This window comes from Dasypus novemcinctus, chromosome 12 (assembly GCF_030445035.2).
Source record: "Dasypus novemcinctus isolate mDasNov1 chromosome 12, mDasNov1.1.hap2, whole genome shotgun sequence".
NCBI lineage: Eukaryota > Metazoa > Chordata > Mammalia > Cingulata > Dasypodidae > Dasypus > Dasypus novemcinctus.
This window is the reverse complement of record NC_080684.1, coordinates 88,112,130-88,135,693: the sequence shown is the minus strand read 5'-3', so window position 1 is coordinate 88,135,693 and position 23,564 is coordinate 88,112,130. Positions and strand designations below refer to the sequence as shown.

The following is a 23,564-nucleotide window of genomic DNA, read 5'->3' as shown; positions in this document are numbered from 1 at the left end:
ACTTCACTCTTCTCAATCTGTAGTAGCAGGTTGAATTGTGGCCCCTGCAAAAGATATATCCAAGCCCTAACCCCTGGTAGTTGTAGATATGATGTTATTTGGAAAAAGGGTCTTTGCAGATGTAATAAAGTTAAGAACTTGAGATGTCCATCCTGGATTGAGTGGCCTCTGAATCCAATCATAAATGGCTTTATAAGAAAAGAAGATACAGACACAGAAGTGAAGGCCACACGAGGAAGTAGAGATTGGAATTATGCTGCCACAAGCCAAGGAACATCTGGAGCCTCCAGAAGCAGCAAGAGGCAAGGAAGCCTTCCTTTCTAGAGTCTTTGGAGGGAACACAGTGTTCCTGACACCTAGATTTCAGATTTCTAGCCTCCAGAACTTTGAAAAAATAAATTTCCATTGTTTAAGCCACCAAGTTTGTTGTAGCTTGTTATGGCAGCGAGAACACAGTCCGTCTGTTCATCTCTAAAGTGGAGAAAATGATCGTTCTTCTGTCATAGGCTGTCAGAGGAATTAACTAAGATAATGCACAGGAGGCCCCTAGCTGGACACCTGGAAAACCATAAACAGAATTGTCAAGCCAATGCAGGATTTTGGAAGCTTCACGGACTAAAGTACTCCAGATGTGACATGCAGGGAGAGCAGTCCTAAAGCACTTATCTTTTGGAGGTCCAAGGCCTGGCATAGCTAGGTTCTAAGCAGCAGTGATAACCTGCCCAATTTGAGAATTAATGGTCAATGACCGAGTTAGTCCCTCCCAGGTTTGCACACCATGGGGCTGGTCTAGTCAAGGGTTATGAGAGAATTGGAAGGCATGCTCCAGGGATACCTACCCACACCAGGACCCAACGTGAGAAAGTGACAAGAACTGTGTCAACAGCTTAATTCTGACTGGAGGGAGATAATAGGAGCCTAGAATACTCGAGTTGAAAGAGACCCCAAGAAAACTGAGGCCTAGAGAAGCAAATTAGCCCAAAGCCATAGAAGCATACAAATCAGGATGAGGAGGGGTTCAGTGGTTATCTAGGTTGATAACCCATCTATCTGTCACTTTATTCCCATGGTTAAGATCTCAAGTTATGGGATAAGTTCACTACCTACCAAAAGTACCTCTCTATCTCTAGACAGTTCTAAATTCACACTTGAGTTGAATGGAAATTTATTTTCTTGTAATTTCCATCCACTGACACTAGTCTTACTGCTTAAACTCATGTATAACGAGAACAACCCCCTGTCACGTGGCAATTCTTGAAATGTTGAAGGCAGCCTCCACCCCCCACCCCCCCATCCCTACTACTACTTGGAGGGAAAGGGAATTGGAGGCATTAATGATGTCTCATGGACAGGGAATGGGAAAGTGGTGCCTTCGCCCTGTGATACCTCCTGTTCAACGTGTGGGGCCTAAAACTGCACCTTCTCCTCTAGCACTGACTAACATGCAGAGTGGAGTTGGTGGAGGTGTGGGGGAGTCACTTGGTGGGGGTAGAATCATCTTCCTCACCTCTATTAAGACAGAACTAGTTTTTGGAATGCTACATCATATTGTTGACTCATCTGGAACACATAGTGGATTCCTACTTTCAATTATAGGAGAACAAGGTGTGCGCAGTTACTGTGAGGTTGATTCAAGAAGGCTCCCTTGAGGTGGTGAGTCTTGAGCTTTGTCTTCAATGGGAAAGACATGCTTGGTGGAGTGGGTGATTTCTCCAATTGGAATTAGTATTAAGGGGGACAAGCAAATGGACAAACTGGGCTTGAATGTGTGGCTGAGCCAAGAAAAGGTGGTTGATATTTATAGAGATCATGAAATTCATGCTACTGCATCCTGAGATTTCTCCCAGATTTCCACTGATGAAGGAAAGACACATTTCTGGCCTTTATAATGACCTTTTAAAAAAATTTAAGCTATTTTGGGTATTCCTCTTATATCACAGCAGATAGCTCAACCTGGAAAAAAAAATTGGAGTAATGCACACACACACTTTGCAAAGAAGATGGGAGAACTGAGTATTATGTAAAAATTAGTTTTAACTAACTAACTTAAACAAGACAAAACAAAAACCAGGTCACTGACATCAGTACTCTATCACCGTGGTTAGGGGACAAGATTTTGGACTGCGTATTAGAATCCATTTGTTGACTCACAAGTGTTATTTAGCAAGATCCCTCTTTGTTGCCATGCCTGCTTTTGAGAAGCTTCTAATCCAGCTGGGCTTGGGACGCTGGCCCAAAAACACACACCCGGGTCACCACCTCCAGCTCCTACAGCCAAGGCTGGGGGTATGAGACTGAGTCTTCTGTCCTTGTGCCCCGACTGGAACATGGGGGTGAAATTAGCCTCCCTGCCCAGAAGCAGGTCTGAGGCCTCCCAGGTGAGACCACCCAACTCCCCGTCCCTTAGGAGGTGGGTCTGAGGCCCCCAGGCTTGACCTCTGAGGTCTTAGCCCTAGAGCCATACTCACGGTTAAGCACATGTTGATGAATGTGCAGGTCTTTCCATCTCCTGTGTGTGTCGGCAAACAGTTACAGACGGCCTGTCCGGGAGGAGAGGCAGGTGGGGCTGTTTCAGAGACATGCTGTCCTGGCCACACGCACTGGCTCTCATACTCCCTAGTGCAAACTCTATCTGATATTCTATACTGGCAATTAGAATATTCTTTATTCGGTATTGGTCATATCCGTTCTAGAATGATAATTCTATTTTAGCACATTGGGCACACGTCACTCTTTAGCACTGGGATCTTACACACATTCTATCTTTGCTGCAGAGAGACTTTATTATTTTTTTTAACTTTCTTATCAAATGGGCACTGATCTCTTTTCTCTCTTCTATTGGTGAGAGTACAGTTAAGAGATGGCCCCCATTCACACTTGATTCTTGCTCATCCCTACACACTGCTCAGCCCAAAGGCACCAGGGCTGAGAGACAGGAGAAAGGGGCTTTGGAGTTAAATAAATGGCACTAATCAGAAAGGTCAATTATACTCATTGTTTGGCCAAAAGAGTCAATTGGGGGCTTGGAATCCATCCGGGGCTTCCTGTCTCGTCTGGTGCCTACTTGTGAGAAGTTGAACTAACTCATTGGCGGGGCCAGTCAGGGCCAAATGAGCAGGTTTTACACTATTCTTCCTTCACAATAGGCCGCGACCTCAGCTCAAATCTTTACCAAGAGGCCGACCAGCACCTGTCTTCAGCTCAGGTCCTTTCTCAGAGTCCAGCCCTGCATCCCTCTCACTGCCTACCTAGGCCTAGCGGAGGACGTTTTAGTGGCCCTAAGCACCAAACATCTCAGAGGTCCCCACCATATACAGTTTGAAATAAAAACTCTACCTGAAAATATGTATAAGGAAGCTTGACGTTTCTGGTTTTCCCTGTGACTATATTTATGAATGCACACACACACAATTTTTTCAAAACAACTGGTTTTTTCTTAATTTTGGGTGCTCTAGGCACTTGCTTGATCCACCCACTGGGAGACCTGCCACTGTAGTCTCTGAAGGGCTCAAGAAAGCTGGTAGATCATACTCTGGAGACCTAACTTTGACACCCATTGCTCATGTATTTAATTTCCTGCCTCGTCATTTTGGGTGATGACAATGTGACAGAGACTGAGAGAGGCAGAGCTCGGGTCTCTGAGCCTGCCCGCCTGTGTCTCCTCCCTCTGTAGACCTCTCTCATCTGAGGCTGGAGCTGTCACCTTTTTTCCCACCACCCCAAACCCACCCACTGGAGAGATGCTGCAAGGTCACTTGTGTGAAGGACTATGTGAAGAGAGAGAGCCTAGAATATCATCTTCTGCCGTGTCACATGCATGTCCGAACCCTAAGTCAAAGATAACATGGTGGGATTCCAGGCATCACAAAGCTGAAAGAGAGGGGAGCATTCTGGGGAACCTCCTAGGTGCTCCTGGAGTCAGGCAGTGTCAGCAGATCCCTGCTTGTTGGCCCCCCCGAGACAGCTCCATCTCCTTGTCCCCCATTTCCCCTCCTTCTGCTCTTTCAGAGTTTCCCTTCGAGCCTTTAGTTTCTTCTCTTATTCCCCAGCAGTCTGTTCTTAGCCCCTTTCGCTCAGGAGGAGATTCCGCCTCAAACACCTCCAGGGCCCACGGGAGGCAGGCTCACCTGGTTGGGTCCCGTCTGTGTGCACTCTGCGTTCTTGTCACAGCCACCGTTGTTCTCCAAACACGGATTGATTTCTTTGAAACAAAAAGCCAACAACTGGCATGAGGATCAAGCCTCACTCTCAGGAGAAGGAATCTAGAAGCACCAGTTGGTGCAATTTAGTTTGACGCCAGCTCTGAGGCAGAAATCACCCAAGGGGGATGGTGCCAGATACTGTTCCCAGAATCAATTCTTCTGGCAAATGCCAGCAGTGGAACAATGCATGCACATTAAAAATAATAATTTAGATATATATGCTTATTTTCAGGGAAAGTTATTCCTGTCATATGACTAAGCAAGGTAAATCATTTGTATCAGGAGATATTTTTGTTTTATTAAAAAATTGCATGTATGCATAGTAAAATAGGCTAACACAGCAATAGTAACAGCGAAATCTCTAGAATTTCCCCCTCAGCATGCTCTGATTTTTCTTCATTGAGAATATGCTACTTGTGTAAACAAGGAAGTAATAAGTTTACACATTTAGGCACCTCCATAATGTTGAATTGGAAATAGTTTTCCCCTTCCTTCCTCCAAAGTGACTTTTAGATATTACACACCTTTTCCTCCCAGGGGTCGTGTTTTCCACACCCTGGGACCTTTCTGCACCAAACTGAAAGAGGATCCCGACGGTTGCATGTCCCAAGGATAAGAGCCCACGTGCTGCCGGCATTGCACAGCACCTGACCCTCAAACCATTGCCAAGGATGGACGAGGGGCGGGACCCACCTAAGCACACGATGCCGTCACCCGTGTAGCCCGCTTTGCACACACACACCCGGCTTCCTGGGGTGGTTCTTTTACAGTCAGCCTTGGTAGAACATCCTCCGTTGCTGACCCTACAGGCGTCGATCGCTATGGAAAGGGGAGATGACAGCACAGAAGGGGGAAGAGAGGGGTAAAAGGGTTGCATTTTCACCTGGGTCATTGAGAAATGACCTAGGAAGCCAAACTTACTAGTTTTCCAAGTTCATAGGAGGCAGGCAGCCTTATGATCAGTCCCATTTTTGAAAGAGTAAATATTTAGGATACTTCCAAACTACACTGTCAGAATGTAGGTTAAATACAGCTAATTCAAAAGCATTAGATGGCTTCACTGGTGATTCTACCAAACATTCAAAGAAGAATCAATACCAATTCTTCACAAATTCTGCTGAAAAGTAGAAGAGGAGGGAATACTTCTCAACTCTTTCTATGAGGCCATGATACCAGAACCAGACAAATATGTCTCAAGAAAACTACAGACTATAAATACAGACATAAAACTTCTCACCAAAATAATAGCAAAAAAGATTATAGATCATGACCAAGTAGGATTTATCCTGGAATTCAAGGTGTTTTAACATTTGAAAATCAATGTAATATATCACATCAATAGAATAAAGGACAAAAAACCCCACATGATCATCTAGATAGACCCAGAAAAAGCATTTGATAAAATTTAACACCGCTTCATGATAAAACATTTGACAAAATCCAACATCTATTCCTAATAAATCTCTCAACAAACTAGGAATAGAAGAAAGACGTAAAATGATCACTCTTGGCAGATGACATGATCTTTCATGATATGGAGAATCCTAAGGAATACATCAATGCTATTAGAACTACAAAATGAGTTCAGCAAACTCGGAGGGAACAAGATCAGTAGACAAAAATCAATTGTGTGTCTATAGAGTAGCAACGAACAAACTGAAAAATTGAAGTTAAAATTTTATTTATGATAGGATCAGAAAGAATGAAATATGAATACCTTTAAGAAAGGAAGGACAAAATTTATATTCTGAAAACTACAAAATATTTTTGAAAGAAATGAAAGAACTGAAAAATGGAAAAGCTATTCCAGTTTCACAGATTGGAAGAATTAACGTTGCTAAAATGGCTATTCGCCATGTGATGGTTAATTTCATGTGTGCATTGGGCTAGGTTACAGTGTCCAGTTTGGTCAAGCAATGACTTGTTTGTTAACGTGAGGGTATTCTGAGGTGGGATTTGCATCTATAATCAGTTGCCTGCATCTAGGCTCAACAAAGAAGATTGCCATTAGCAGTGTGGGGAGTCTCTTCATCCAAACAGTTGGAGGTTTTATAAGCCAGAATTTAGGATGTCAGAGATTGGAAGAGGATTTGTACACAACTTCAGCACTGGCTCTTGCTAGGATTCCTTTCCCTGGGGAATTTGGACTAAGAACCTCAGCATCACCTTTACTGGAGTTTCCAGGTTGCAGCCTGCCTCTGTGGACATCGGACTTGGCAGCCCCCATGCTCTTGTGAGTCAAGTCTGCATAATAAATCTTATACATATTACTCACACACACACGTAGTTGGTTCTGTTTCTCTGGAGAACCCTGACTAATTCACTTCCCAAATTTATCTACAGATTTGATACAAACCCTATCAAAATCCCAGTGGGCTTAATTGTAAAAATTAACAAGCCAAGCCTAAAATTCATTTGGAAATTTGAGGGACCCAGAATAGCCACAGCAATATTGAAAAAGAAGAACAAGTTTGGAGGAGTCACACTTCCAGATTCAAAATTTACTACAAAGCGATAGTAATAATAAGTGTGTCCTGGCATCCAGTAGACAAAAGTCACTGGCATAGAATCGAGGGTCTGGAGTTAAAACCATACATCTACAGTCAATTGATTTTGGACAAGGGTGACAAGTCCATTCAATGGAGGAAAGAACAGTCTTTTCAACAATGGTGTTGAGACAACTAATCCACATGCAAAAGAATAAATTTGGACCCCTCTCTCACTTCATATACAAAACTTAACTCAAAATAGATGAGACCTAAATGTAAGAGCTAAAACTATTAAAATTTTGGAAAAAATTTAGATATTAATCTTTATCACCTTGGAGTAGGCAACAGTCTCATAGATATGACATCAAAAGTACAAGAAAAATAAAAATAAAAGATAGATAAACTGGACATTAAAATTATAAACTTTTTTTCACCAAAGGATACCATAAAGAAAAAAAAAATAGGGCAGTGGACTTGGCCCAGTGGTTAGGGCATCCGTCTACCACATGGGAGGTCCGCGGTTCAAACCCTGGGCCTCCTTGACCTGTGTGGAGCTGGCCCACACGCAGTGCTGATGCGCGCAAGGAGTGCTGTGTCATGCAGGGGTGTCCCCCTCGTAGGGGAGCCCCATGTGCAAGGAGTGTGCCCTGGAAGGAGAGCTGCCCAGCGCGAAAGAAAGTGCAGCCTGCCCAGGAATGGTGCTGCCCACACGGAGAGCTGATACAACAAGATGACGCAACAAAAAATGAAACACAGATTCCTGTGCTGCTGACAACAACAGAAGCGGACAAAGAAGACGCAGCAAAAATGGACACAGAGAACAGACAACTGGGGTGGGGGTGGGGGTGGGGGGGAGGGGAGAGAAATAAATAAATAAATCTTTAAAAAAAATAACCCACAAAGGGAGAAACTATTTGCAAATCATGTTTCTGGTAATGGACTTGAATTTTGAATATATAAAGAACTATTATGACTCAATGATAAAAAGACAAGTAACCCCATTAAAAATGGGCAAAGGGTCTGAATAATCAGTTCTACAAAGAAGATACACAAATGGTTAATAAGCAAATGATAAGATACTCAATATCACTAGCCAACACAGAAATACAAATCAAAACCACAATGAAATATCACTTTACACTCACTAGGTAGCTATAAAAAAAAAGACAGATAACAAAAAGTGTTGGCAAGAATATGAAGAAATTGGAACCCTCATACAATGCTGGTAGAGATGCAAAATGGTACAGCCTCTGACAATTCTTTAAAAAATTAAACAAAGAGTTACCATATGATCCAGCTATTCTACTCCTAGGTACACACTCAAGAAAATGAAAACATATCCATGCAAAAACTTGTACACAATGTCCAGATACTTTCAAGAATGTAGCAACATTATTCATAATATTCAAAAAGTAGAAACACCCAAATGTCTGTGGCAAATTCATGCAATGGAATATTATTCACCTATGAAAAAGAATGAAGCACTGATACATGCTACAACATGGGGGAAATTTGAAAGCATTATGCAAAGTGAAAGAAGCCAGTCACAAAGGACCACTTACATGAAATCCAGAATAGGCAAATCCATAGAGACAGAAAGTTAATTAGTGTTTGCTTAAGACTGCAGGTTAGAGGAGGGTTGGGTAGAGGGGTGGTGATGACTAAGAGGATGGGGTTTCTTTGGGGGGTAATGAAAATGTTGTAATAGTGATTATGGTTATGAATGTACAACTCAATATATGAGAAGCCCTGGACTAAACACTTTAAAAGAGTGAATTGTACGGTGGGTGAATTATAACTCAATAAAGTAAAAAAAAAAAGAACACTGAGCAAGATTCTTAAGGGGAGGATAAAACCATGTTATCTAGATGGCAAAAGAAATGACAAGAGTCAAGCAGGCTCCTCTCCTTGAGGTTGTAAATAAGGGGGGCCCATGTTCAACTGGGAAGGCAGGAATGAAAATACTTCTTGGGTGTGTTTAAGGTGAGTGGGGCTAGACCCGTCACTGGCGAAGCCTAGAACTGTGTTGCTGAAGGGAAAGTATTAAAAGAAGTGGGAATAGCATGATTTAAAGCAGGGTATTAACCTGGGGCTGTGAATAGGCCCAGGGAGTCCCTGAACTTCTAGGAATTACGTGCAAGATTCCACATTGTGAAGATGACTTATTCTGGGGAGAGGTGTCGAGGCTCTCAATGGATTCCCAGAGGGGTCCTTGAGCCCTAAAGGGATTTAAGGATCAGTGATTGTGGCACATAAGTGGAAAAGTAAATACCAGAATCCCCCATTCATCCAGCAAGTTTAGGGAACATGGTAGGGTATTCTGGTTTCTTGAGGGTTATTGTGAATACATCTTTCAATTTCCTTTATTTACTCAACGAAATGTAACTTAGATACTTAACATCTACCATTTTCAATTTTCAAAATACAAGATTGTAATACAAAATTTAAGCTAAACCTCCAGGGAATTTAATAAATTATTTTTTTCTTGGAGGATTATTGAGTAGTCATTTTAAGATTGAACAGTCCTCAGAGGGATAATTACACACTTGTGAGAGGGATGAGGATGACTTTGTGCTGGAAGCTAAGATTATAAGACTATTTTAAAACAAAATTTTCCAGAGAAATGTGGTACAAAAAGTCTAGGATCTGGAGTCCCAAGTGAGCCCTATGTTTGAGTCTGAGCTCAGGCTTGACTTATGGTGTGACCTTGAACAAGGGACTTAATGTGGACTTTGGGGTCCACCCAGATGGGCCAAGTCCTTGTTTATAGCTTTGAGGACTCACATCTGATCATGTATATGAAAATGTTATACAGATGTTGATTGCTCTTCTATTGGCCTGGGTCTTCTGGTTTTGCTCTTTCCCCCAAAAAATACATGGCAGGAAAGAAAGTCCTGTATTTTACCCTTTCCAGTTCTTTTCATTAGCCTCCTGCACATATCCTTCTGTAAGAAACTTCTGGGACCAGGGTCAGGGTACCCCTTATTCTGAGAAAATCCCCAGGGCAAGACAATCTAGAAAGGAGATTGCTGCAACCACCATCCAGCTCCACTGCAGTCTGGACCAGGGCTTCTGGGGACACAGTGCTCAAGAGAATATTCACACAAAGAGTTTCCATTTTTCTAGCACCAAATACACATTAGCACAGAAAGGGTCTTAGCTCACCTTTGCTGGCTGCTGGGTGCCAGGGCTGCTCTGAGCACATCACAGGTATTAGTCCAGGTGATTATCCAACCACCCAATGAGGAGTTTCTCTTATTATCCAATTTACAGGTGAAGAAATGATGCAAAGAGCAGTCAACAACTTTCCCAAATGTGATAGGCCAAAAAAGTGTCTCCCTAAAAGATATCCCTGCCAAATCCCTGTGATCTGTGAATGTGGCCTTATCATGAAAACAGGTCTTTGCAGATGTTGTTAAGGGTTTTGTGTGAGCTCATCTGTCCTGTGTGTGGGCCCTAGGAGCAAAGATGAGTGTCCACATAGGAGACAGAAGAGGAGAAGACACAGATAGGAGAGGAGAAGGCCATGTGAACATGGAGGCCACAAGCCAAGGAGGGCCTAGGGCCCGCCAAACCTGGAAGAGGCCAGGAAGGCTTCTCCCCTGGAGCATGAAAGGGCAGCCCTGCTGGGTTTTGGACTTCTGGCCAAAACCCAGAAGTCCAAGGGTTGTGCTCATTTGCTACAGCAGCCACCGGAAATTAATAGCCCAAGTCAACATGAGAGCTTGGATTCAAACGCAGGCAGTCTATGCTGAGGCTGAGTTTTGAGCAGGTGCATTATTCCACCACTGTGCACAGAGAGGACATTTAATCTCAAAACCACTCTACAAGGGAGATACTTTTCTGTTTACTTTACAAATGAGCTAACAAGGCTTGGAAGAGTTAAGAGACCAGCCCATGACCAACCAAGGCCTCAGGGTCAGGCAGAGGAAGAGCCAGGGTCCTTGCCTGTCCCATTTTAGGGTCCCGATGCCCAGGCCACACTGTAGGCCAATCAAGCCAGAATCTCCCAGATGAACTTCAGTAGGTATTAAAGCTCTCCAGGTGTTTCCAATTGAGGTCAAATCTGTGAACCATGGTACAGGTGCATTTCAAATCCACCCCTCCAGCTCCGTGGGAGAGCAGTTGGTCTCCTGTCCTGGGCACAGTCAGCGGCCCTCTTACATGCAATTCTCCATCAGTGTTGGCACTAGCTGCTGAGGCCCATTCCGTCTGCAGGAACACAGATCTCTCGGCAGCCCATGCAAACTGGCCCCTCCCACCCCCAGAAAATTCCTCTCCCCTTGCCTGTGCAGACGGTCCCATTCCCTTGGAATCCTGCTGCACACTTGCATGAGGCTGTGCCATTGGGACTGAGAAGGCAGCTGCAATGAGAAAGAACAAATGGTGTCTGTAGGAAAATACTCGACTTAACACCCTACCACGTGACTTGCAATGCTCTTTCAGCCTCATCTCCCCAGCATTCCAGCCCCTGCTTCCAGGGGTACATCCTAAGGGCTGTTTCTAGCACAACCCCTCTACCAGCCGCTAACACAGCCATCATTTATCAGGCAAGCTGCACAGTGTGTATTCTTTGGTGTCCACCAAGGAATTAGGAGGGTGGCTAGCAATCTTGAGAGAGCTTCCATGTGCTAGGAACTGTGCTTCATGCATTACTCAGTGTCACCTACACAAAACCCAATATCCCTAGGACATTATTATTAGTTCCATTTATAGATGAAGAAACTGTGGCTTAGGGGGATTTAATAGTTGACTCAAACTTGCCCAGTCAGTGAAAATGACAGAGGCTGAGTTTGAATTCAGGTCTAACTCCAGCTACTTGGGCTCTTAACCTATTAAACCCCTATGGCAAGGGTTCTTAACCTTTTCTGTTCCATAGACCCCTTTGCCATTTAGGTGAAAACCACGGACCCCTTACTAAGTCCATACTATACTGTGTGTTATTTAATAAATAGATCACACCTGTACCAACACGTCCCCACAAGAATTTTTTTTTTTTTTAATTTTCAGTTCAAGCTCATGGATCCCTGGACAAGAACCCCTGCCCTACGGGAGTTAGGAGCATGAACTGGGCTTGGCTGTGAGTGGGCAGCAAGGTTTCATGAAAGTGAGGCCCACTGTGGGCTCCATCTGAGTCCTGGAAAGAGCTCCATGGCTTGAACTAGGGGTAACAACTGGCATTTTTGCCAATGTGTCAGGTAACTCAGGGGGAAGCTTGCAGAAAAGGTTGGACCTGACAAGTTGATGTGGGCTCTTCTGAGATATTTTGAGTCTTGTACTTGAAAATTTATCCTAAAACCTCATAAACAGTAAGGATGGGGCTTGGGGTAGAAATTCCTGGGCAGGAATCTCCTCTGCATTGTCCTCAGAGGAGGTCCAGAGGGTACCTACTTGGCGCTGGTGTGGCATGTCCCTTTGCAGTTGTCTTCTGTGATCTCTGAAAAAGAGAACCAGTTGCTGCATCAACCCTCTTCTACTAAACCCCACTTGAGGACTTTCTTTAGTGCTTGGTGCTAGGAAAAGATTACACCAGGAATGTGTCCTGTGAACTATGTAACTGACCATATAAATCCTTCTTTACATTGGCTGCCGGGAAGCTCGGAGCCAAATTAAAGGTCAGCAGCTCAGGAACAACTGATGGAGTATCCACTGAGTATCCCTGTACTAGGCAATGAGGATGCAAAGATGAGTCAAGCACAGTGTCTTCCCTCACTTGGGGCTGAGGGCCCTGATGCTCTGGGTGTTGATGTACATCCTTTCCTGGGGCTTGATTTTCCACCTTTATTTTTGTTTTCCATGTTTCTTATTCTTTCTAGTTTTCAATCATTTTATTATGGAATGATATAAACAAGCAAACACATAGTTATAAATAATAATTTTTTTTTGCATGTGTAGAAATAACCCAGAGCATGGCACACAGCAGGTACTCAGTATCTATTAGTTGAATTAATTTCTAAATTTCCAGGACACATTATAGGTTCTTGGATGCTTGATTAATAGATATTTCCTGGCTGGGAAGTTCCAGGAAGAAATCATTAGAGTTGAGGAAAGAGTACTCTTTGGGCTGGGTGCTCCTGCCTTTGGGATAGAAATCATGGAAGCCCTGTCCAGATTGCAGAGAAGGTCCTGAAACAGAGAATTGGCTGCAAAAGTGGTCTGTTTTGTGTCAGAAGGAACATTTACAAGCTCAGATGGGCTGGAGTGGATGCAATATCCTTCATACCTTTATTTGTGCTACTCCTTGAGCCTAGAAATTCTTTTCTTTCTGTTCTCTGTCTAATGATATCCCAATCATCATTCATGTCTTCCTCTTGGAACCTGCTCTAAACCTTTAAGCCAACTTCAATTGACCAGCAGTGACTATAATACAAGGTGTGCTCTGTTGAGAAGGATTCTGTGCCCCTCTCTGGCCTCAGGGGGAAAGAGGCAATGTCTGATGAGTGACGTCTGCCACGGGCTGTCTTCCTTGCTCTAGTCTAGAGACTTTGTGCTGCACTCTACACCACTATTTTCCTTGTCTTCTATTGAGCATTTCTTTCCACTGGTCTTCCTTTGCAGATCTTTCACCCTTTCATTTCTTTTATTACTCTGGAAGCTCCTTGTGCACAGTGTGCACAAGGGACTAGAGATGAGGCTGGTATAAGGACCAGAGATGAGGCTAGAAAATGGGATGAGGGCCAGTTGGTGAATAACTTTATGCTCCACCCTGCTAAGGAGCTGAACTTTCTCCTGTAGGCAAGCTGTTTAGTCTGGGGAGGGGCTGGGAAAAAAACGCTCTTATCTATGTTTTGGCAGGTTCTCTCCAGAAGCAATGCTGAGTGTGGAGTGGGGGGTGTGGTGGTTCATTTTATGATCGTCTTTGTTGGTTATGGTGTCCAGTTAATTGTCAAATACTGGCCTAGCTGTTACTGTGGAGGGTATTTCAGAGATGGGATTAGCATCTACAATCAGTTCAACTTAAGTAAAGGAGATTATTCTCTATAATGTGTATAGGCCTCATCCAATCAGTTGGAAGTCTTAACAGCAAGAATTGAGGGTGCCAGAGGTCAGGGAATTTCAGTCTCAAGACTTCAACAATAACTCTTATTGGAATTTCCAGCTGGCCAGCTTCCCCTAAGGAATTCAGACTCAGACTGGAACATTTCCTTGACTGGAATTCCAGGCCATGGCCTGCCCTACAGAATTCAGACCTGCCGGTCCCCACAACTGCTTGAGCCTATTCCTCATAGTAAATCTCTCAATACCCTGTGGTTCTGCTTCTCTGAAGAACCCTGACTAATACTAAAGGAGACAGGACCAGAGGTAAAGAGAGTGGCCATGAGGCTACCAGGGGGGAAGGCGAGAGGAGGATGGGATGAATTCGAGGGACGTGGGGGAGATAGAATTACTTAGACTTGGTGAGAGAGAGTGGCATGGAGGGCTGACTAGGTGGTTTCTAGATGACCCCACCCCTTCATGGTATGAAGCGTACACACTCTAATTTGTTTTCTGATTCCTTAACATTTACATCTCCAGCTCTGATCTCATTCCTGAACTGTACACCCACAATTCTAGTTGCCTAATTTGCAGCAACTGTCTGGGAACCTGTCAGCATCTCCTACTACACTGTGAGCTCTTGAGGGTAGAGACCATATTGTTCTCAGTGTCCCTAGCATAGTGTCTGGCACATGGTAGGAGCTTGGCAATGAATGAATGAATGAATGAGTTAAAGTTCCCTGAGCTTCTCTTCTAGAATGTTCGCTGGTACCTCAAAACTCAATCCCTCACCCCCAAGCTGTGCCACCCCAACTGTCCTCTTTCTAAATTGCTCTATAAGCTATGCAGTTGCCCAATTCAAAATCTAGCTGTCATCCTTGACCAGCCCTCTTCTTTCCTCCAGCATCCAGTAAGGCGCCATGTGCTGTCCATTCTACCTCATTTAACAACCAAGTGTCCCCATTTTCACTGCCAAAGTCATGCTACTTAGTTCAGACTTCCATCAATCGTCTTTTGAAAACTTGCTTCAGTTTCCAGACTGTGCCCTACCCCTTCTCTTGACATGTAGTTGGTTTTCCTAGAAGAGCAAAGGTGACAGTCAGGGGCCACATCATCTATCCTCGGCATTCACCCAGGATATCTTCCTGTTTGCATGACCCCGTCGCTCCCTGCTCCCCTCTCCTGGGTTCTCTGAATCCTGTCTCTGTACCCCAGCATTAGATTCCCACTCTGGCCTGTCTTCTTGCTTGGTCCTATTCAGACTTTCCTACTTGAGCTTTTCAACCAGCTCTTAATCCCTCATTCCTTTAATTTCAGCATCACCTGGAGACTTAGGCAAAGGCACTCCCTCTGACAATTCCGTAACTCTAGAACCTCACTGGGCTGATGCACACCTGTGATCTCCTCCCCGGCCCCCATTCTGGAGAGGGGGTGGGGTCTATGATACCTGATTCCAGGGGTTTGCTCCCCAATCCAGTGTCAAAATGATCTTTCTAAAATGCGAATGTAATCATATTGCTCCCCTCTTTAAAGACCTTTAAAAGCTCCCTGTTGGCTTTAGGAGAAGGCCCAATCTCCTTCACCTCTCAATCTGGTTCCTGCCTACCACTCTTATCTCAGTCAGTGCTCCTACTTGTCCCTATAAATCTCTCATTCTGAAACCCTTTGGTTCTCTGTCAGGAGGTTTCTCACGTCTCTGTGCCATCCACGTGCTAATTTCTGCTTGAAATTCTCTTCCCACGCATCACTCTCACTTAAAGAACATTAAGAAACATTAGCACCATGTGGTGGGAGGTGGAGGGAAGTGGGCCTGTTCAGACCCTGATGGTCTGGAAAAGAAATTGCTCTAACCTCTAGAAGACAATTTGGGAATAAATAGCAAAACCTTCCTTTAAAGTGCCAACTTCTGCTAAGAAATTCCACCTTTAGGAATTTAACCAGGTGAAATAATAAGACAAATGCAAAAAGATGTATATATGAGATGTTCATTCAGCATTGTTTATTATAGAGGAAATTGCTTTTAAAAGTATGGTATAATCATAACAGAATATTTTGAAGAAATTAAAAATAATCATGATGTTTATCTAAATTTATTCACATGGATAGATATCCATGATAGACTATGATGTGGAAAAATTAGGTTACAAAATGATATAAAAAGTATGGTCCCATTCACATATATTTATATTTATAGGAAGAGGTTGGAAGGCTAGCATAAAATACTAATAGCAGTCATTTCCTATCTTGGGAGTATGAGTACTTCTCATTTTCTTCTTTTCTTTATTTTAAAGACTTTTGGTTTCAAGTAGGAATTACTTTTATGACCAGAAGAAGCAATTAAGGTGTTATTTCAATTTTAGAAAGAAAAATAATGCAACTGCTGAGAAGCGAGGGTAAGAACAGATCATAAATACCGAGGGTTCCTCTTACCACTGTCACAGGTCACTCCTCGCCAGCCAACGTCACATTCACAGGAGCCGTCACCCATGGGTCCTTGGTTGCATTTCCCATGGACACAAGAGCAGGCTAAATGAACAAATACCCACAAATTATAAGGTTTTGACTGTATTCAATAGTTTATTTATTATTTCCTGTTAAGGTTCATTTCTTTGCTCATACTTTCTCAACCTGACTCCTGGGAATCATTGTCTTTAATGGAGGGCTAGAGTCCCAGGAAGGGCAGGTGCACAGGAAGAGAGAATCTACCAGATTGGGGATAATTGGTGGACCAGGTCATGTTCCAACAAAGCAGTCAATTTGAGACTGGGTTTATTTAAGTCCTGTGTGGTACTGCATTATGAACATAGAAATACTGATTCCTTTGTTACACAGCAGGGTCATGAACCTCTTGGAGAAGAAAGCATCCTCCAGCTTTAGGGGTTTCATGGATCCATGAGGTTCATCCACATACCCCAGGTTAGGAACTCCTGTACAAGTGCAAGCAGATAATTCTTCCAAATAGCCTAGAACAAAATTGGCACTATAATAGGTCCAATTCAATATAAATTTTCTTTGGCTGGGACCAAACAAACTTGACAAGCAAGGTCAAGTTTATAGTTTTCAGTGGTAGATCGAACACGGATTGGAAACTCTTCTTCAGGTGTGTGTCCCTGGGCATAAGGAAGTCAGGGTAAGAGACACAGATGACTTGGACTACACATCTCTATTTTTGTAAAAACAATTCCAAGCAAGTGGCTTGCTGATGGTGAATCAATAGAGTTGTCTTCACACAAAGAACAGCATGATTTAAAAGCAAGGCTTTGCCCTCTTGATATAGATGTGGAGTGGACACAACCATTCTAAGGTCCACAGGATGGAGGAATAGAGTATGGATTAGAGTGGACTTACTGATATTTTATTCATGAACTATTGTGATTAGTAATCAAAGAAAATGTGACATTGGTGTGGAGAAAGTGGCCATGGTGGCTGCTGGGTGTGGGGAATGGGAGGAAGACATGAGATGTGGAGACGTTTTCGGGACTTGGAGCTGTCCTGGGTGGTGCTGCAGGGACAGTTACCGGACACTGTAGGTCCTCCCATGGCCCACTGGATGGAACGTGGGAGAGTGTGGGCTATGATGTGGACCACTGACCAGGAGGTGCAATGATGCTCAGAGATGTATTCACCAAATGCAATGAATGTGTCATGATGATGGAGGAGAATGTTGCTATGGGGGGAGGAGTGGGATGAGGGGGGTCGGGGGTATATGGGGACCTCATATTTTTTTAATGTAATAGTAAAAAAATGATATGAAAGATTAAGTGAGATGATGTACGTAAAACTGCCTTTCAAGCTATCAAGTCAAGTCCACAATTGAGAATGAAACCATAACAAATAGTGTGCAGAAAAATATGGTTGGGTTGGAGAATATCCATGAACAGATCACGGGGAGGGTCTGTGGGTTCAGGTTAGCCACTGAAAATGTTTGGAAACTGCCCTATGCAAATTACACAACACAATAATGAGCAATGATAGCAGCTGGGAATCCAGGCTGCCTGGGGAGACAGGCTGGTTAAGCAGCACGGGCCACCTCACTCCTTTCTCGAGCTTCCTGGTTGGTCTGGGAGCTCAGAAGCCTGCATGGAGTGGAAGGAGGGCGCCCACCTTGGTCACAGTGCATGCCGTATCTGCCCTCGGTGCAGGTCTCGCAGGCCGTGCCGCTGAAGCCCTTTCCACACTCACACACACCCGTGCCGTTGGCGCCATCCAAGCAGATCCCGTTTCCGAAGCAGACGTTCCCGGCTCTCCCAGGGCAGGGCTGGCACTGGGGACCGAAGAAGCCCGCACAGCATTCTCGCGTCTGAAAAGGAAGGACAGGGCTTGAGCACAGTTCCATCTTCTGGTTTTGTCCAGCATCAGATTAGAAACCCTGTTTGGGGGACTTTGTGTGAACCCTGTTTGGGGGACTTTGTGTGCACCCTGTTTCTTCGACCCTGCACGAAGGGGCTGTGGGGTGTGCGGTCCGAACTCCCTGAGGACCGGGTGAGGATAAGCAATTTCAGGGGTGCTGCAGATGGGACTGAGGCCTCTGCAGGTGGGAAAGACGTGAAGGAAAAGGCAAGTAAGAGAAAAGACTGGGAAGAATAACACACACACATACAACACACGCACAAACCAAGGAGGGAGGGGCTGTGGGAGCAAACTGCAGCAATAAGTAAGTAACATATAGGGGTGGGATGACCCAAGGGCGTTAGCCATTCCCAATCCGTGCCCCTCAGCATCTGCTATTTCATCCAGTACTGAAGGTTCAGAGGTCTCTGAGCACGAGGCGTTTGGCTTTTTTTTTTTAAGATTTATTTATTCCTTCCCCCTCCCTCCATTGTCTGCTCTCTCTGTCCATTTACTGTGTGTTCTTCTGTGTCTGCTTGTATTCTCATTAGGTGGCTCCAGGAACCAATCCTGGGACCTTCCGGAGTGGGAGAGAGGCCATCATTCTCTTGTGCCACCTCAGCTCCCTGATCTGCTGCGTCTCTTATTCTCTCTCCTCTGTGTCTCTTTTTGTTGTGTCATCTTGATGTGCCAGCTCGCCACATGGGCCAGCATGCCTTCACCAGGAGGCCCTGGACATCGAACCCTGGACCTCTGATACGGTAGACGGGAGCCCAATTGCTTGAGTCACATCTGCTTCCCTGTTTGGCATTTTATAAACAAATCTCTTGCAGCTCAGGGGAGACCTGTAGGATGGCTCTTTGGCTTGGCCCTGGCTTTATTTCTGAATGCATTAAAACCCAAAATCTCCCTAGCCCCAAGCTCTGCAGCTTAAGGGCCAAACCATCCCACCTTTTCTAGGAGAGGCAAAGGTTCTGTCTACTCCTCTGGTAAAGAAGCATGACCTGAAGTTATAAAGAATTGTCCTGCAGATTCCAAAGCAGTGGTCCAGAGGTACTTACTCTAGGCCCCGTTTTCTAAATAACCAGGTCTTTCTCCTCTTTCCTTAGAGTTTCCACCACTTCCTCTGTCCTGTTTATTTACAAGCATGCTAATAGGGCCACCCTGTTGTGAGAAGAGGAAGGTCCTACTAGCTTTCAAGTCCCTCAATTCCTTCATCATACAAATGGATAGTGTAGTTCCATAAAACTCGGATGTCCTGAGTTTTATTACTACCACTACTACATCAAATAATAATGATAATGAAGATAATGAGGAGGAAAATGCACTGGCAGAAACAATACCAGGGAAAGTGTAATGCTGATGAACTTTTATGCAATACTGCTGGAATAATGAGAAAGATGATTATATTATTATACTCACAATTACAGTTTTCACACATATTGACCGGCAACCCAAGAACACGGATCGCTTTCCCATGAAATAAAGGGTATAGATGCATTTCGTTATTTCATCCTATGAAATAGGAATGATTGTTAGTTTTTTAGGAAGAAAACATTTTCCAACTTCTAAAAGCAGGCAGGGGTGTGACGCATGGTTACGTCTCTGACTGAAATGTTCTGGGAGGGAGGTCGATGCCTTCTTGACGCTACTTCTTGAGCAAGAACACACGGAAACAGTGTTGGCTGCCAGAATGCCAGGGGGCAAGATCCAAATAAATACACCTTTAAGTTATATGCTGAAAGAAGAACTTTTCTCTAAAAGACAAACTCAGGTTAGGAAGAATCATAAAGTAAACCAGATAAAATTTCCTTCCAACATTATGAATTGATTGATCTGGGCCTTAGTTTCTATTTTTTTTTTTTCCTTTTAATTCGTATCCTGCCTTGGTCCAAGAAAGGATTTAAGGTTGCTCACAAAGACCTATGAAACACAAGATGAGATTAAATTTCAGGTAGGAGACAGCATTTATTATTGTCATCATAAGTTATTATTAGCATGCTATAGAAGAGGCAGGAATGTTTATTCTTTGAAATGGTTCCAGCATTATCAGAAGCAGTTTTTATGAAAAATAGCCCCAAGAAACATAGATAAGTGATTAATTAAAAAAATGTGTCTGAGCCACCCATGTCTGCAATCTATTTCCTTAAAGAAAGTTAATCATTGCTAGAACTAAAGAAGGAAATCAGGCAGGTAGAACTCCTCCAGGCATGGTTTGGGATATGGAGTCTGCCTTCTTGGATAAAATTTCTTGCTGCTATTCTCAATGGGCTACTGGAAAAGGAAAGATGCAGAAAGTGAAAAATCCCTTTCTGTACTGTGCGTTGATTTATAAGAGCCCAAGTTTCTATTTACTTATTACTTAAATTTTGCTTTGCTTCTCCCCAAATGGATTCAAGACTGTTTACAGAAATTCATACACTATAACAACGTAAAACTAAAAACAAAGTGAGGGCAGAAAGTAAGCGTTGGTGAGGTAGAGAAATAGGAACACTTGTACACTACTGCTGGGAATGTAAAATGGCCCAGCCACTGTGTTAAACAGTTTGGTTGTTCCTCAAAAAGTTAAACACAGAAGTACCATAAGACCCAACAATTCCTCTTCTAAATATATATTTAAACAAATGAAAACATGTGCCCATGTCTTTAGAGCGGCATTAATCATAATAGCCCAGAGTGGAAACCACCCAAATGTCCATCAACAGATGAATGGATAAATGAATTGTCATCTATACACACAATGGAATATTATTCAGCCATTAAAAGGAATGAAATACTGATACATGCTACAACTTGTATGAACCTGGGAAACGTTATGCTAATTGAAAGAATCCAGACACAAAATATCACATATTGTAGGGCTCCATTTATATGAAATGTGGCAGGCAAATACATTGAAGCAGATTAGTGGTTGCCAGGGAATAGGGCGAGAGAGCTAAAGGGGATGATAACTTAATGGTATGAGGTGCTCCTCTGGGGTGATGAAAAGGTTTTGAAATTAGAGAGGTGGTGGTTGTACAACATTATGAATGCACTAAATGCAACCGATTTGTATACTTCAAAATGGTTAATTGTATCTCTTATGTGAATTTCACATTAATAAAAAACCAAAAAAGTGAAGGAATTAAGGAAGTGAAAATGGAGTATACTTGAGATTCATTTTCTAATTTGGACTTCCCCGATATGGAAACTATTTTATCAAAGCAGACAAAATACTTACTGATGGTTTAGTTCCAGGTGGGCAGATAGGGATCTGGGGGCATCTTCCACACCTCCCCTTGATAAAACACAGAGGCAAAGAGGATTATTAATTTCAGTGCAAAATTAGATGGCAGATATTTTCCAGCCCTTGTTGCTGAAGGTTTTAGAACATAGAAATGAAAGTCAGAAAGCATTGGGAAGATCACCTGGTCAACTTCTTTAATGTTCTTTGCAGCAAGAACTTCAAATAACTGGGGTCTTGGATGTTTGAGCATTGCTTTCCTCTAGAATACACTTTAAATTGTGGAGGTTGTATCTCATTTAAATCCTAATTACAACACTCATTTATTGAAAACCCCCTCTTCAGGGAATTGGGCCAGATTCAGAAACAAGAAGATGTGTCAGACATAGTGCCCAGCTGAGGGTCACAGAGTGGAGATACCCCATAGCGATAATTGATAAGATTACAAAACAGAGGAGCTCAAGTTAAGAGTGATGGAAATACTTAAGTGCAACCTGTTCCCAGCCCTGGAGGAGGCCCATGTGTCCAGTTCTTAACTTGGCACCCACTAGACAGTAGAGCGTGGGTGTTCAGATTTCTAGTTCTGGGCTGGACTGCTTGTTTGAGCCCCTTGTTTGCCACTTGCTAACTGTGTGAACATGGGTGTTACTTAACCTTTCTGTGCCTCATTTTCCCCATTTGTAAAATGAGGAAAGAAAATAGTACCTATTCCATAGGGTGTTGTGAGGGTTATATCGGTTAATAAAACATGTAAAATGTTTAGAGCAGTTCTTAGAACACATTAAGTGCCCAGTAAATGTCTGTGCTTATTATTGTTGCCACAAGATCTTACCCCATTCCATGAGCAAAAGTGAAAAGCCTCACTGAAGGTCAGGTATGGCTTGTTAATTATTTTCTTGGTTACAAAGGCTATTGCTTTATCTTAGGACTGGTTAAAAATTCCTCTATTATTTCCTTCTGCAATTTTTCTACATGGAAAATGATACACTAGACATTAGCTTCTTTTGAACAATTTTTTTCCTATGTGTGAAATCTGCCATGTGACTCTCCCTTGCCAAAGTGATGCAATTCTAAGTCCAGGCATCACTGACCATACTGTCTAGCCTTTATTTTTGTATTAAATTTTCTTCCTCTTTGTTCTAAGTGGTTTAGTTTTGTTGGGATGGGAGTGGGGAAGAATGTATGGAGTGCAATTCATGTCAACCCCCTTAAGTCACATCACCCCGAAGAGGGGAGAGCAAGTTCCTTCTTGGAGCTCCTCAAGAGGGGGAGAAAAGCCAAACCACTCAGGGGACCCACTCACTTCCTGTCACTTTGGGTCTCTGCATGTTTGCTTATGTGTTTCCTTCTGCCTGACTCTTCCCTTCTTCCTTGTCTGGCTAAACCCCGCTCTTCCTTCATCACCACCCTGAGAGCCAGGCTGCTGAAGTCCTCCAGGCTGGGTGAAGCATTTCCCCTCTGTGGCTCCCTGCCAGGTAATAAATGTCCAGCACACATCAGTGGTTATTATTAATATTAAAGATCCTACACTGCTCCATGCACTGGAGTGAAAAGCCTCCGTTACTATATCCTACAGCACACTGAAACAATCCCGCTCAAAACTGACCAGGCTTGGGCAATACCTGCCCTAGGTGCCATTACATCCCCTGCTCTGTGCCTATGCTAGAAATAGCACGTTTTCCCTTAGAGGCAGGCTGTGGCATCAGAATTCTGCTCAATATGGCCCTCCAGGTGGTCGTTCCCAGACACTCAGTACAACCTATTACCCTCGACTGTAAGCCCATCTAGGGCAGTGGTCTTAGCTTATTTATCACTTTGGAGTCACAGCCTGGTATACTCCTTGGCAAATCAGAGATGCTCACTCAGTGTTTTTGAACCATTTTGAGATACCCTTATAAAAGAGTCTTATGCTTTAAAAAAATTATCAAAAATAAGTGAGCACTCCTTAGCTATAACTTACTTTTATAGTAGTAGTGTTGTTAGTATCACATCTATTCTTCTGAATTTCCAGAACTTTCCCCAAGCCATGGATCACACCCTTGTCAGTGGCCACATTGGTGTAGTTTATTGGAACCTCATTTACATAGAGCTGTGAACAACAGGGTAAAATGTGAATTTTTAAAAATGTTTTTAATGAAAGATCGAGAAGATGGAGAGTGGAGGCTATCAATATGACAATAACTTGGGGGGACATTCCAATATTCACCTGGAAGGTAGCAATGCAGTAGTGGAGAGAGCTCTGGCTTAGGAGAGAGGAGTCTGAGTACCAGTTCTGCCTCTAGCACCATCCGGCTATGTGCCCTTAGGCCAGTGTCTTCCCCTTTTTGAGCCTCAGTTTTTTGGTTT

The 23,564-nt window shown here is 43.4% G+C and overlaps 1 protein-coding gene across 2 annotated transcripts in view; it reads right to left on the bottom strand.

Annotated features, from left to right (window-relative positions):
- Positions 1–23,564, bottom strand: part of STAB2 (stabilin 2) — a 171,593-nt gene that overhangs the window by 45,216 nt on the left and 102,813 nt on the right. The window contains exons 35-44 of one of the 2 annotated variants that reach the window (XM_058308640.2): positions 23,179–23,307; positions 21,216–21,272; positions 19,418–19,510; positions 17,771–17,966; positions 16,097–16,192; positions 12,083–12,128; positions 10,979–11,055; positions 4,896–5,021; positions 4,128–4,201; positions 2,469–2,540 (exon numbers count right to left, since the gene is read on the bottom strand). In XM_058308640.2, coding sequence (XP_058164623.1) covers positions 2,469–2,540; positions 4,128–4,201; positions 4,896–5,021; positions 10,979–11,055; positions 12,083–12,128; positions 16,097–16,192; positions 17,771–17,966; positions 19,418–19,510; positions 21,216–21,272; positions 23,179–23,307 — 966 coding nt within the window. The remainder of the gene's footprint in view (positions 1–2,468; positions 2,541–4,127; positions 4,202–4,895; positions 5,022–10,978; positions 11,056–12,082; positions 12,129–16,096; positions 16,193–17,770; positions 17,967–19,417; positions 19,511–21,215; positions 21,273–23,178; positions 23,308–23,564) is intronic. The other variant, XM_058308641.2, reaches the window with a different exon arrangement.